This window comes from Aulonocara sp. 'chitande type north' Nkhata Bay, linkage group LG3 (genome assembly GCF_057382095.1).
Source record: "Aulonocara sp. 'chitande type north' Nkhata Bay isolate Kocher_YH1m ecotype deep benthic linkage group LG3, A_spYH_male_GT1.1, whole genome shotgun sequence".
Taxonomy (NCBI): domain Eukaryota; kingdom Metazoa; phylum Chordata; class Actinopteri; order Cichliformes; family Cichlidae; genus Aulonocara; species Aulonocara sp. 'chitande type north' Nkhata Bay.
In genome coordinates, this window is record NC_141346.1 from 51,336,539 (window position 1) to 51,349,649 (window position 13,111).

General features: G+C 40.1%; 1 protein-coding gene across 4 annotated transcripts in view; it reads right to left on the reverse strand.

Annotated features, from left to right (window-relative positions):
• The window catches only part of LOC147336086 (neuroligin-2-like), a 244,893-nt gene that overhangs the window by 121,837 nt on the left and 109,945 nt on the right, over nt 1–13,111 (reverse strand). For 3 of the 4 annotated variants that reach the window (XM_086285148.1, XM_086285141.1, XM_086285149.1), the window contains one exon: nt 606–659. The exons of the other annotated variant lie outside the window; for it this stretch is intronic. In XM_086285148.1, the coding sequence (XP_086141274.1) occupies nt 606–659 (54 nt within the window). The remainder of the gene's footprint in view (nt 1–605; nt 660–13,111) is intronic. 4 annotated transcript variants of the gene reach the window in all.

Below are 13,111 nucleotides of genomic sequence, written 5' to 3' on the forward strand. Positions count from 1 at the left end.
TCCCCACCCTCCTTTTCCTTTTTTCCCCTAACTTGATTTGATGTTATCATCACTGACTTGGAATAGAGCTAGCTTAATATTTGCGTAGCTCCTTATTCAACAGCAATTTGATCCTTGAGCCGGAGGTTGAGGCGCAATAATAATGCACCTCATTGTGTAAGCAGGTCTCAATAGGTGCTTTGTTGCTCAAAATCCTGACAACAATTTGGTTTCGGGGACAATGCCGTTCAGCTGGCCAATGTATTTTCAAGGGCACGGTGTTGATGGTGGTAGTCGAGGCCGGCTATTATTAGAGAGCAAGAAAAGGACCTCTGGAAAACAGTGGAGATGGCTTAATAATGGGTATCTGGGTTCCATTAGCCAGCTGTTATGATCATCCAAGGTTAGCTGAGGCTAATGATTTGCATATGAAAGACAGCTTTTTAATTGCAGCGGTCAGCACATACACTTACACCAACACATCGGTATGCATCTGATGTTCCAAAGTCCCACCTAGAAGATGTTTCACCTGTGTGTGTGCGTGTGTGTGTGTGTGTGTGTGTGTGTACACATCCCCCAAAAAGACTTCAAAACAAGAAAAAAGGAAAAACATGCAACAAAAATACCTTCGTCTCGAGGCTTGTTCATTGAAGATTCATCGTGTTTTTTTGTGAGCGGACCTAGGGTTAAGAAAAAAAGGGGGGAAAAAGAGAAAAGAGAAAATTTCAAAAAAGATTACTGGCAAAAACCGAAAAAAAGAATATCAAAAAAAGAAAAGAAGCAAGAGCAAAAAGGACAAATCAGCAAGAGTTCATGTTTGCTTATTGTGTGTGTGTGCGTGTGTGTTTTTCCTTTAAAAAGAGTACCAAAAACAAAAACAAAAGGCATCACAGACACAGATTTATCACAAGAAAAGACACAAGATCAAAGAAAACTGGTTCGGATTTCCTTTTCTCCCCCTGCAGAAGAAAATGCTGCCACTGTTTCTGGGCCCCTGGTTTCTCTCTCTCCTTTAAACCCTTTTTTTTGTTCCTGAGTCTAACTTGTATTGTTTTTGTTGGAAGCTGGGTGGGTGGAAGGGAAAGGAGGTGGAAGGTCGGGGTTGGGGTTGGAGGAAGAGGGGGGAAAAAGGGAATGTGGATTAATAAGACCTCGGTGGTTTGAAGAACAGGACCCAGCCCTTTCCTCCACGCAGAAAAAAAGAAGAAAACACCTACAGGACGGACGGCAGGTTTGGGTCCTGATGCTCAAACCTCAAAATGTTAACGCTGAGCATTTAAGCAGCGAGAGCACCCCGAAAATCTCCACGGGCTGCTGCACAACATTAGTCAATTAGAGCTTTTTAGAAAGACACACAAAGACACCTTTAATTAGACAGCAGGAGACAATGACCCTGGAATGTTAAAAGGCATGTTAAACATGTTTCAGATAAAACAGGGAACAGGTGCTTCAGCATTTTGGAGGGTTTTTGTGAGTGCATGTGTGTGTGTGTGTGAGCATTATTTAGTGGGTAAACCACAGCGTTATTCCCCAGGCGGGTAAATAATTACATAACACAACAGCAGTGTGTCAATTTGAAATGACAAGTAAGCGTGGTACTAATTGCGCAGAGGAAAGCAGGTAAAAGGTGAATGTAATTTGATCCCCATCTACCCACGGGCTGTTTTTTTTTTTTTTTTTTTGTAAATTAAATGAGCGGCAAAGAGAAATGCAAAAATGCAAGAAGATGGACAAAGAGAGAGATCTGCACAGAAAGAAATCAAAGAGAGAAAAAACAAACCCTTCTCATTCGTTGATGGAGCCTCACTGTCACATCAAGTTTTTTTCTTCATCAACACAAAGTGAGAACTTTACAAAAAACTACTCTGTAGATCACGTTGGCTTTATCCTCCACCCACCTGTCAGGTTTCTGAATGCTTCGGTCACGTCCAGCTCAGATCTCACAGGAAAAAAAAAAGGAAGACAAATGCTTTTTCTAGTTCCAGCAAATGCTACGTGTGCATATGGTTCGCCTCGTCTCTCAGAAGGTGAGCGTTTGTAAAAAATACTCTTCACCTCGGTGCTCAGAAAAGTAAGTACTACAGCAAGATACTCCCTCACCTTTCATCACTTTGGCTTTCATCTGATAAATCCAATTTTTGAACTTGAGGTTTGGCAGAGGACCTTTTTTTCCTGAAGGATTTGTGGGGAAAAAAAGAACTTATATAACAACAACTTACTGAGAGTATCTGAAATTCATCAGGGGGGAAATATTGCCGGTGCACAAACTACAAGGTGAATGCTGAATGTCAATTATCTGCTAACAACCGGGCAGATATAAATGACTAAAGTCTAAGGAACACTTCACCTCCAAATAGGAGATTTCAAAATAAAGTCTTTATGAAACTATTATAACAACTTTTAGAGCTGAGTAACATTATTTTTGAACTATGATGAAATCAGCGCCGGTTAAAAAAAGATATCCGGTCTTTAAGTCTGACATCATTAGCCGCTTCAGGTCCCAACGTCAAACGAACACTGTGGCATCACTGAGAGTTAAAAACGTATCTAAAATGTATCTAAATTCTTTCATCTGTAATAAAATGATCAGCGTTGCTGCTCTACCAGGTGTAACAGTTAACTTTAACATTTAACAGAGTTAGAAGCTAGCAGGGAGTTAGCTCGCTAGTTTCCACCTAAACACAATATTCCATGTTCTGACTGAGAGATTTCTGAAAAATTTTATACATGTAGCTCTGATGTCACTTTCGACATAAATGAAGAAAGAAAACTAAACAGCAGTGACGTTTGTAGGGTTACTGAAGTTGGGCTAGCTACACAGCTATGGTTAGCATAATATAAACATATAAACACAGCGAAGCTGGAGGATGAACGCTAACTTTTTTCCACTTGATAAAAATTAACATGAGGGTTCCCGATGGTTAGGGACAAATGCAGGATGCTGCAAATGGATCAGACTTCAGTCAGGAGAATAACTGAGATCGTCCATCCACAATTCGAGGTTAGTCATTAATATGCTGCTGCATGGGTTGAGCTGTTGTTACATCGTAAGGTTTTAAAAGCTTTAAAATGAATAGTGGTAATAAAAACCAAGAGAGTCCGACAGTGATCACTGACTTTTTTAGGGGCTTGTTCAGATAAGTAGAATAAGATACAAAGCATTAAAACATGTTAAAAACACAACAGCCGTAATAAACAAGGAGTATTTTGGACCCAGAAGCAGGGTTCATTCGTCATCACTTAAAGACCAGATAGAGAGCAAGTTACAGCATTATAGGAAGGAATTATAAAAAGATAAAGAGCTCATCCTCCCTGTTATTATAAATATGTATTTAATATTTTTGATTTTTATACTCTAAAACTTGGCTGACTTGTGCTTCTTTAACCCTGTAAAGCCTGAACTGTTAAATAATTACCAGAAAATTCTATTTTTTTTAATATGGAGTGTGTTTTTTTGTAACTTCAGACAATAAAAAAATTAAATAACACTTTATATATGTGTGTTTTAATTTGTGTCACTTTTTAGTAGTTTGCTCACAGTAGCACTTTGTGTGTCTGAGAGTACACATCAGGTTTTTCAGGACAAGAAAAATCACACGGGAGATGTAGAAGTCTGAAAAACTCATGTATCAAATATGATATGCGTTCCATTACAAGGTTAAAAGTGTTTCAATCTAGAATGTGTTACATTGCACCAGATTTATAGGCACAAGGTCAGGGGTGATGGTATACATCACAAGTGTCAAATTCAGTTTCAACAGCAGCTACGCTGGAGCAATCATATCAAGAGCTCAGTGCATACAGTTTAACATGCTTTCATTTTAATCTAGAAAGGATGTTTCTTAGAGCCTTTCCAGTTAAGCGCCTCACAAAATACTCTATTAGTTTACAACAGCCCTGTTCACAGCCTCACCATGATAGTGCGGGGCAATTAATAAAACCAAATATAACCCGATTATAAAGCAATCAAATGAATCTTTATGTGCACATCTGTCTGCAAATCTTAGCAAGCCTGCTTCAAAGGCCTGAAAAAGACCAAGGCATCTCAATAGTTGTGTAAGAAATGTCATTTAAAACAAGAAGTCAGAGATCTTAGTTCATGGAATATACATGTCCACACGCTGTAGCTTTCTGCCATGAAATTGGTCACACAAAAATGACACTTGCCTTCACAGCTCCATCACTTTGAGACTTGGGCTCAAAGCACAGACTATTGTGCTGTAATTGCGCGTCTTCTATGTCTTTGACTTTGTGAAGCCTCTGTTCCTCGTCTATGGCTCCAAATCTTTACTAGTTTGTGGATTTCAAAGAGCACAATAACAATGCGAGTTATGTTGTTTGAGAACAGAAACTGTTTGCACCAACCCAACATCAGATTTTTGCTGTATTCTCTGTTAGCTGGCCATGAATCGCTGTGGAGACGGTTGTTGGTGTGTTGGTGTGCTAAAAGTGAAATGTGGGCCAGGTTCAAACTTACAAAGGGCCAGATCTGGCCCGTGGGTGTGGATCCTGACACATGATTTATAGAACTGTAACACAGAGACATGGATTTACAATCTGAGCGAGGTTAGGACAGAAGGATTCGTCATGTGGACAACATTATGCTTTTACGAAAGTTCATGAAAGTCCTCCAGCAGCTAATGCTGAGCTCATCTGACATATGAAGCCTTACAACCTCCACACTAGTGTAGTGCCATTCTACCACACAAAGTACAGTGGAGGTAGTATTTAAGACCGTAACACGTTCAAGTGAAACAGTGAACGTGTTACAGTTGCTGACTTTTTTGGACACAAACATGGAATTCCTTCTTAAACACAATTTAAGTACTTACATTTTAAAATACAAACTGCTTTCTTGTTTTGAGTAAATTATTAGAAAAGACCAACAAAAAGAGTTATGATGACTAATTTAATGGAAACTCGAAGACTGGTGACCTAAAATCAGAAGGTTATAAGTATTTAACTAGTATCTACCACATGGAAGCTGATTTTTCAAACATTTCCACTTATATTTAAAATCCTGAGGGTGAAACATCTTTTGTGGCATTTCCAAACTAAAAACAGATTTTGCTTATACAACAAAAAATCCTGGGAGCTCAGAGTCACCAGTTAGATCCTTGAGAATGGAAACTCTTTAGTGGAAACAACACCAGTGGAAACCTGAGTAAACTCCATCCTTTTGTTGAGACACGTGGATTTTTTTTTCCTTTAGTGAAACACATGAGAGTAAAAATAAGCCCCTGACTGACCACTTCATTGATCAAGTTCAATATTAGCTGTGGGCACAAAAAAATCAACCAATGTGATTGACGCACATCAAAACGACATCCCGAAAAGCTGTGAAAAAAGTTTAAATGCTGGACTGCTTATCAAAGAAACAGGAGCGAGCAGGGATTTTGGGGTTTGGTGGCTGGTGGGGCTGTGACAAAATGGGAAGTAAGTAAAATCAAGCAACCATTACCAGCAACATGCTGAGGAAAAGTGTAAAAGTGTAGCTTGATTGACATCTTTTCGCAATGAGTGGGCGAGGAGCTGAGCACTGAGAATCAAGCTATTGGTGGGAGAAATAACTGGTCTTCCTGACGTTTTAAGGCCTTTTTTTCCTCCCCACAATCAAAAGAACTGCAGTGATGGGCGTGTGAGCAATTTCCTGGAGAATCAAACCCTAACTCCATCAACCCCATTTACCCCCCGCATGCACTGACTGCACCTGTAGAGGCTAAAAATACCAGCACATGTCATTAAAGCACACCAAAAACAGACAGAAGGGATTAACACTGCACAGACTAGTTCAGCCCCAGGACTGAAACAAAGACATCTGCTAACTCTTAGAAATAAAAAAGCCTAATGAGGCTTTTGTGTACACTTTTCAGATATTAAGATGTATTTTAATCAGGCATGCTACATAAAGCAGTGGCTAAGAATATTTCAGACCTCCAGTTGTTTACACCCTCTCTTTTTACACAGACCCATCCTTTTATCCTCCCCTCTTTCCTTCTTCCTCTGCTTGCGTTATTCTGTCTGGATCGTGGGTCGACCGCAGCTCGCTTTGAAGCCCGTTATGTAAGGTTTCAATTTGGCTCCACTTCTCCCGATGGCCAGACCTCTCCAAAACATGGAAGGTGCATGCAAAATGGACTGTTAGGACACACTGGCAATGGAGGATGTGAGGAGATGCTCACAGGTTCATGCACAAGGTGTGCACAGCAAAGAAGATGGGGGAAAAGCCAAAGGTGGTGGAAACGGTCCTTATTGTGTCTTGCATTGCTGAACATATTAAACTATATTATTTGTGCAGCTGTGTCTGACATTTAGAGAAACAACAGGTTAAACAGAGGATTTTGTTTGTCATTTATTGTCTTTCAGTGTGTTCAAAAAACATTTAAATCATTTGAAAGTTATAGCACACATAGACACGGTCAAGACTATCTGCTGAAGTTTGAATGGAGAATGTGTAACAAAGGTGATTTAAGTGACTTTGAAGGTGGTTGGTTGTTCGTACCAAACAAACTGGTCTATTTCAGAAACTGCTGATCTGCTGGTATTTTACCCCGAAAAACAAACAAGCAAAAAAACCTCACATATGACCAAGAGAAAATATCCAGTCAACAGCAGCTCTGTGGTAAAAAAAATATCTTGTTGATGCAAGACTACAGGAAAGCAACAGTAACTCAAATAATGACTTTTGCAGAAGAGCATCTCTGAACAACAACCTTAAAGCTAATGGGCTACAGCAGCAGAAAACCACACCAGGGCCTCTCGGATCAGCTAAAAACAGGAAAATAGTAAATAAATCTAAATAATATCTGTTTTTAAAGGGTCGATAGCTTTTGATGCAATTAAAAGTTTCACAAGTGTCATCTCTTTTTCTTTTTGCGCTTTTTCAAAAGGAACATAATTATTAATTAAGCTTTTCTTTTGGTTAAACTCCATCTGATGCAATGGGTAACAGAGATTGGATTTATTTTTTTAATAATGCTATATTTTGCCCTGTTTTGTACATTCATATCATTCTGTGTGTACCACACCAGTTGGTGTCATTATGCGATTTGACGCAGACTGAATTCCCAAACACCGGAGAGGCTTATTTCTTTGTGTTTATGGATATGAGTGAACGTGCGTAAAACTGTTTATGTGCCGCTGCGCGAGTAAGTACGTGTTGAGTAGCTCATTTAGGCAGTCCGGCGTGATCTACGAGGAAACGTTAGTGTGCCTGACAGCCTCTGAGTGAGCGGCGACTGTGCAAGAGATTACGCGTGTGTCTGTGTGAGACGGTCGTAAAGACGGGAAGATAGGATCCCACCATTGTCCTCGAGCTAAAGTATAGCAGCAGAAATGAAATGAATACCTCAATCGGATTTGTGAGCGAACAGGTTAGAGATGAGCAACGGGGACGGGTGAGAGTCGCTCACCCACATTCCCCTATTTTACACCTTGTAAGTCCATGTTGTGGTGTGAGTGCATGCGTGTGCAATAGAGCTGCACAATGGCAAGATGTACAGACAATCAAGCAGCCGGGCAGGCAGACATATAATGCTGCCATTTATCACGCAGCACAGCTCCCTGAGCCGCTAAACTCTGCATGCGTATGAGTAGCGTGTGGGCTGGTCGCACATGAATAGCTGTGACTACATTACAAAACAACTGTGAAGTCCATTTTCGGATGAATGGCAGTTAAAGTCGGAGCCACCGCGAGCTTGGCGGAGCTTCTGTCCTTTCAGGTGATGTTCAAAATTCACACATCAGAAATATTCCGAATGGATTTACACAGCCGTCATTAGTCACCCTGTCAAAAGTAGTTTTCCGGCACTCCCGCGTCATTAAGTCTCAATTCAGTTCTCTCAATTAAGTGAGGTGATTTGCATGACTGTTTATCAGACAACACCGGCGCGCAACGCAGAATTCAAAGACGTAAAGCGCTCGAACCAGAGGCACTGTGAAATCACACCGCTCTTTAATGTTGGAGGAGGGCAACAAAAATTAAAAATCGATTTAAAACTGGACGACACAGAACAGGACGGGTGCGACAAGGCCCTTTTCCAATCAGATGCTACAGTGATCTGGCTTTTTTTGATTGAGAAGACTAAAATAAGAGCTACTCTCTTTCTCTTATGTCTATCTCACTTAGCACACAGTAACCTTGCCTGTCGGAGTGTTAGGTGAATAATAGGCTTTGTGGGGGATTTTTAAACCAACGGAGAAAGATAGATGAGGCTGTCATGCTGCTGTCCCATGATGCTCAAGGCCACCAGAGGGAAAACCACAGCACACTAAATTTTAGCAGCATGTTGCGCCAGGGTTATGAAAGGTTATTATTTTTTCGTGAAGTTTCGGCTCTCACATGCCAAACTGTTTACGAGACATTTGTGCATTTTCCTAAGTTTTAAAAGCAAAACATAAAATAAAAATAAAGAAATAAATGGTAATAGAGATGAAGCTGCATGCATTATTAAAAAAAATTGGTTACATCTCCATATTTTAGAAGTGCTTGATAACTTAGGGATTATGCTGCCCATCTCCTAATTTTGAACGTTCGAATTATTCATAAGACAAGTGCGCACTCAAGTTCTGCTTGCTCTCCATCCTTATTTTGAGCTATGAGAAGTAGATCTGTTGTGCTTGAGCTGGCTTGGGCAGGCTTTAATCTCATTCTGTATTCTTCTCAGGAGAGTATATGCACATAAAAAGAGGGTAAGAGATTTATGCGTGGAAGGTTCTGACAGCTTATTATTGTTTACATCTGTATACCACTTGGGTTGTTTCCGAGGCATCAACTGGTCAAAACTGACAGGAAAAAGTGGGACTGGGTGATGTGTTTTGAAATTCATGAATAAAAAGTGATTCATAAGGTGTTCAACGTTAATAAAAATCATTTAAAGTGCACCTAATGTGCTCATTTTATACTTGGACTCAGTTGGAGTAGCTCTGTATGATCCACTGTTCGAAATGATCCATCCTACACTGGGCCTCGGTCCAATCCCTCAGCTGTGTCTCAAGTAAGCTGCTTTAGCTCCACCCACTTTAAGACCACATTTCTGTATTAAATATGGGCATCCACCACTGCAGCAGTACACACACTCATTTATTTCAACTACCCATTAATGCAAATATGTTGAGTTGCATGGCAGCGACTTAGTTCATTATTGTTCAACCAATTTGCTGAATTTTAAAATTGAGCATGAGAATGGGGGAAAAAAGGCGATTTGAGTGTATTTTAATGGGGCACCCTCCCCCTACCCTCGCCACCTCTTTGAGCTCTTCCAGAGAGACGCCAATGCATCCTCAAGTCAGCCAAGAGATAGAATCTCCAGCATGTCCTTGGTCTTCCCAGTTGGGTTCCTCTGAGTTGGGCATGCCCAGATAACCTCAAAAGGTGTCTGCGAGGTATCCTGGTCAGATGCCCAAACCAGCTCAATTGCCTCCTTTAAATTTGGAAGAGCTTTTCTCAAAGTCCCTCGCAGATTGGGTGAGCTCCTCACCATTCATGTGCAGGGTGTATCCTGCCTCTCTCTCCATGGATGAAGAGAATGGATGTAGAAACGTAAATAACGCGACTATATTCACACATCTGGAAACTCAAAGTGTAAGTGTCCTTCCAAATATGTCTAATTAGTGTGAGTTAATGTACTTTACATTCATTACTAAGGTTGTATTCATCTTGAAATTACAACTTGCAGAATCTTATCAATGCACACTGTATACTCCACAATGACAAAGCAAAGCCCGCCTGCCAGGACTCTTTGTAAATTTACTGCTGCTGCTGATTTTATGGCTCCTTAAGTTATTACACTGATCTGACAATGTAGTACTCACTGCTTTGCTTACAGAAACCCAACTGTGGACATTTCTACAACAAAATCCATATTGTGATAAAGGTTTCAGCTGTGCTTCGATACAAAACAAGACATATATCTCAGTATTTTCCATAAAAGGCAAAAAGTGAGATATCAAAGGGACTTTTATTTAACAGAGACCGAACAACACAAAATATTTAAAACTAGTTCTGCTAGGAGCTGCTGAAATTTGTAGCAATCTTGTTAAAGCCATGCAGTATGTTTCTTTTCAATAGTACCCATTTCACTGGGTAAACTGTTTGCTCTCAGTTGGGAATAGCGCCTTGTCCCCTAAGGAGGCAGGAGCACTGACCGGCACAGAAACCGAGGCCACGGATTGCTGTGATCACACTGAGCTGTGAAACTGATTTTAGTTTCCTAAAATAAATCGATATTGACTTAAGTGCATGTTAGATTTAGAACATTTTCACCTTTTACTTGCTGTCACACTGATAGGGAAATGAAGCCGTTACACTCCACCAGACTGCACTGAGGAAATCTGCAGTCTCGCCTTGCAAAATACAGGAGCTGTTCATGTACTGCTTGATTGGTTGGTTTGTGATAGCGTGTAACTTTGGACTTTAGGTGGAAAAAACACAAAGTAACCAATAGTTTTTTGTTGTTGTGACGTTGTGAAGAAAATAGTCACTATTTTTGAGTGTGGTTGTTTGAATGTAAGCTTTCTAAATATAAGATATCATAGACTGTTGGGCCTCCACTCTCTGCACGAGAGCTTTGAAATCGTGCAGAGGGAAAGCAGCGACAATATTGTCTCATTTTAATTCTCTCGAAGTTACATAAATATATTGTATATTTAAAAATCAATACAGCGTCCAATGTATGTAGTAGATAATCTATGTAGTAGATAATATGTCAGCTAATTAAGATGCAAAGTGAGAAATAACTGCGCCATAAAGCAGCCCATTATGAGTACACATGCTTCCGACTCAGAGTCATTTCATGGTAGCCATCATTCTTTCTGCCCCTCCTCCTTCCTTTTCTTTCTTTTTATACAATCTATCTTTTCCATCCTTCTATTTCTTTTCCCTTTTCTCCAATACCGTTCCCCCTCTCCTTCCTTTTTGTACACCATTTTTCTCTCGCTGTCAACTCTCTCTCCCCTTTCAGTCTCTCGGTGCCTCATTCTCAAGCTTCAGACTGAGAGCCTGAGAAATATCGATCCACCCTGGCTGAAGGGCCAGAATCGAGTGGGCAAAAAAAAAAGGAAAGAAAGAAAAAAGAAGGATGGAGAAGACATGGGAGAATAGGATGCTGACACAAGGTTTTCGCAATAATGCGTGTATGAGAGAGACAGGAAAGACGCAGTAAGACGAAGCTGAAAAATAAAAAGAGAAAGAGGCTGATATTTGGACAGGTATGGGGAAGTAAATGAGAAGAAAAGGTTGGGCGTGTGTGCATGTGTGGTTCAGGTGGGCATGTTATGAATGAGGGGAAAGGTGGAAAGCATGGCTGGAGGGTATTTGTAAAAGAGGTGGGAGTTAAAGGAAAAAAGTCAAGAAATGAGGCGAAGGAGCTGAGGAGGGAAGAGGAAGTCTAGGAGGAAAACAGGATTCTGAGAGGGGAAAAACAACTATGGATGAAGAGATGACAGTGAAAAGAGATAAAGAGATTATGTGAATCCCAGAGAACGCGAGGTAAACAGAGATGTAGGGAGTGGTGGAGGCAGATGGAGTGACATTTACGGAGTGGTGATGATCGCGTGGGCATGAAGGTTAAAGCCATTTTCTCCCCATGTAGCCAGGCGTGCACACACACACACACACACACACTAGTAGGCTTATCTGTTCGTGCATTCATGCATTCACTACACTGACAAATGTGTTCTTTAGAGCTGAATCTGAATCACTACAGACCTCAAATTACAACAGTTCAGGGTTTTACAATGACCCGTCATCACAAAAAATGAAAGGAGGATTATCAGTAAAAAAGGATTACCATCAACCACGAGTGAGACATTCTGCTATTCTTAACCCACGCTGAACCTGAGTGAGGGGTCGTGCTGCTGCATTAACTTTTTATAAGGTGAACAAATAAAGAAAAAAATCGTTATATTGCTTCATATGTCACAGAGAACACACTGCGCAAACTCTGTTCACTGCACTCACATTTTAATGAAGAAACCTCCACAGCAGCCCCCCGTTTCTGCAGTGAAGTGTATGGCAATGTCCCTGTTACATTCAGAGCCCAACTCATGTGCGATTTTTAAGACCAATATCCATTTAAAAAAATCCTTTCATTTACTCGTTTTACCCGCTGCCCAAATGGAAAGTTGCAAAGCACCCTGAGCAAACCAAATAGCAACACTCATATTACCAGTCATTATCAATGCCAATACCAATAAACCACTAAAACACCAATAAATCAGTCACACTCCACCTATACTAAACAGAAAATTATATATTCAAAATTGTGATTAAAAAAGTAACAAGTTTTACGTTTCGTAATTATTAAGCGCTCAAAAAATGAAAGACTTTTGCCCATTTCCTTGTTACTCTTTGAGTTTACTAAAGTAGCTTCGAATGAGTTATATAACTGAACCGGGCCTTGGTGCGACTCCTCATTTCATCGACTGACTGCAGACTGAAAGATGAGCTTTTGGCTCATTTGCACATAAAGTGCTTAACAAATGCATTTGTTCACCTGTGATGAAAACAAGAAAGAAAAGAAATCTGTCAAAAACTTTATTCTCACATTTGAACTTTCAAGGACTAAAACTAACTTTCTGTTCAAGACTGCAAGTAAATAACTGTAATTAATTAATAAAAAATAAGCATAACAGTGATAATAATATTTTAGCATTAAAACCATAATTTTGTTTAAAGAGCTTGGGTATACAGATGGATTAACCATTACAGGAACAATGATGATTCTGGTAATTACCAGTGCTGGTAACTGAGGGCAGCTGTGGCATAAACCTTTCACTGGGTGACGGACAAAAAAATTGGTACACACTGTATGCTGACTTTATTCATTCTAACTCTGGCCATAGTTAATAATCTAAAAGTAAAAGTATATAAAAGTAAAGTAAAAGTATATAAAAGTATCCTAATAAACTGGTGATCTCTCACCAGCTTCACAAAGCAGCGAGCTCATAACTGTTAAATGTAAATAACAGAAGCTGGGGAGCAAAGTGATATTAGGTCTAAAACACACGTCATCATTTCTAAGCTTTTCGCTGTAATTGAGGACCCCAGTGCCAGTGCAAACAATGGCTTCAGCAGGTAGCAACTCCAAACATTACACTGACGAGGCTTGCCAGCTCACCACTTCACCATTAT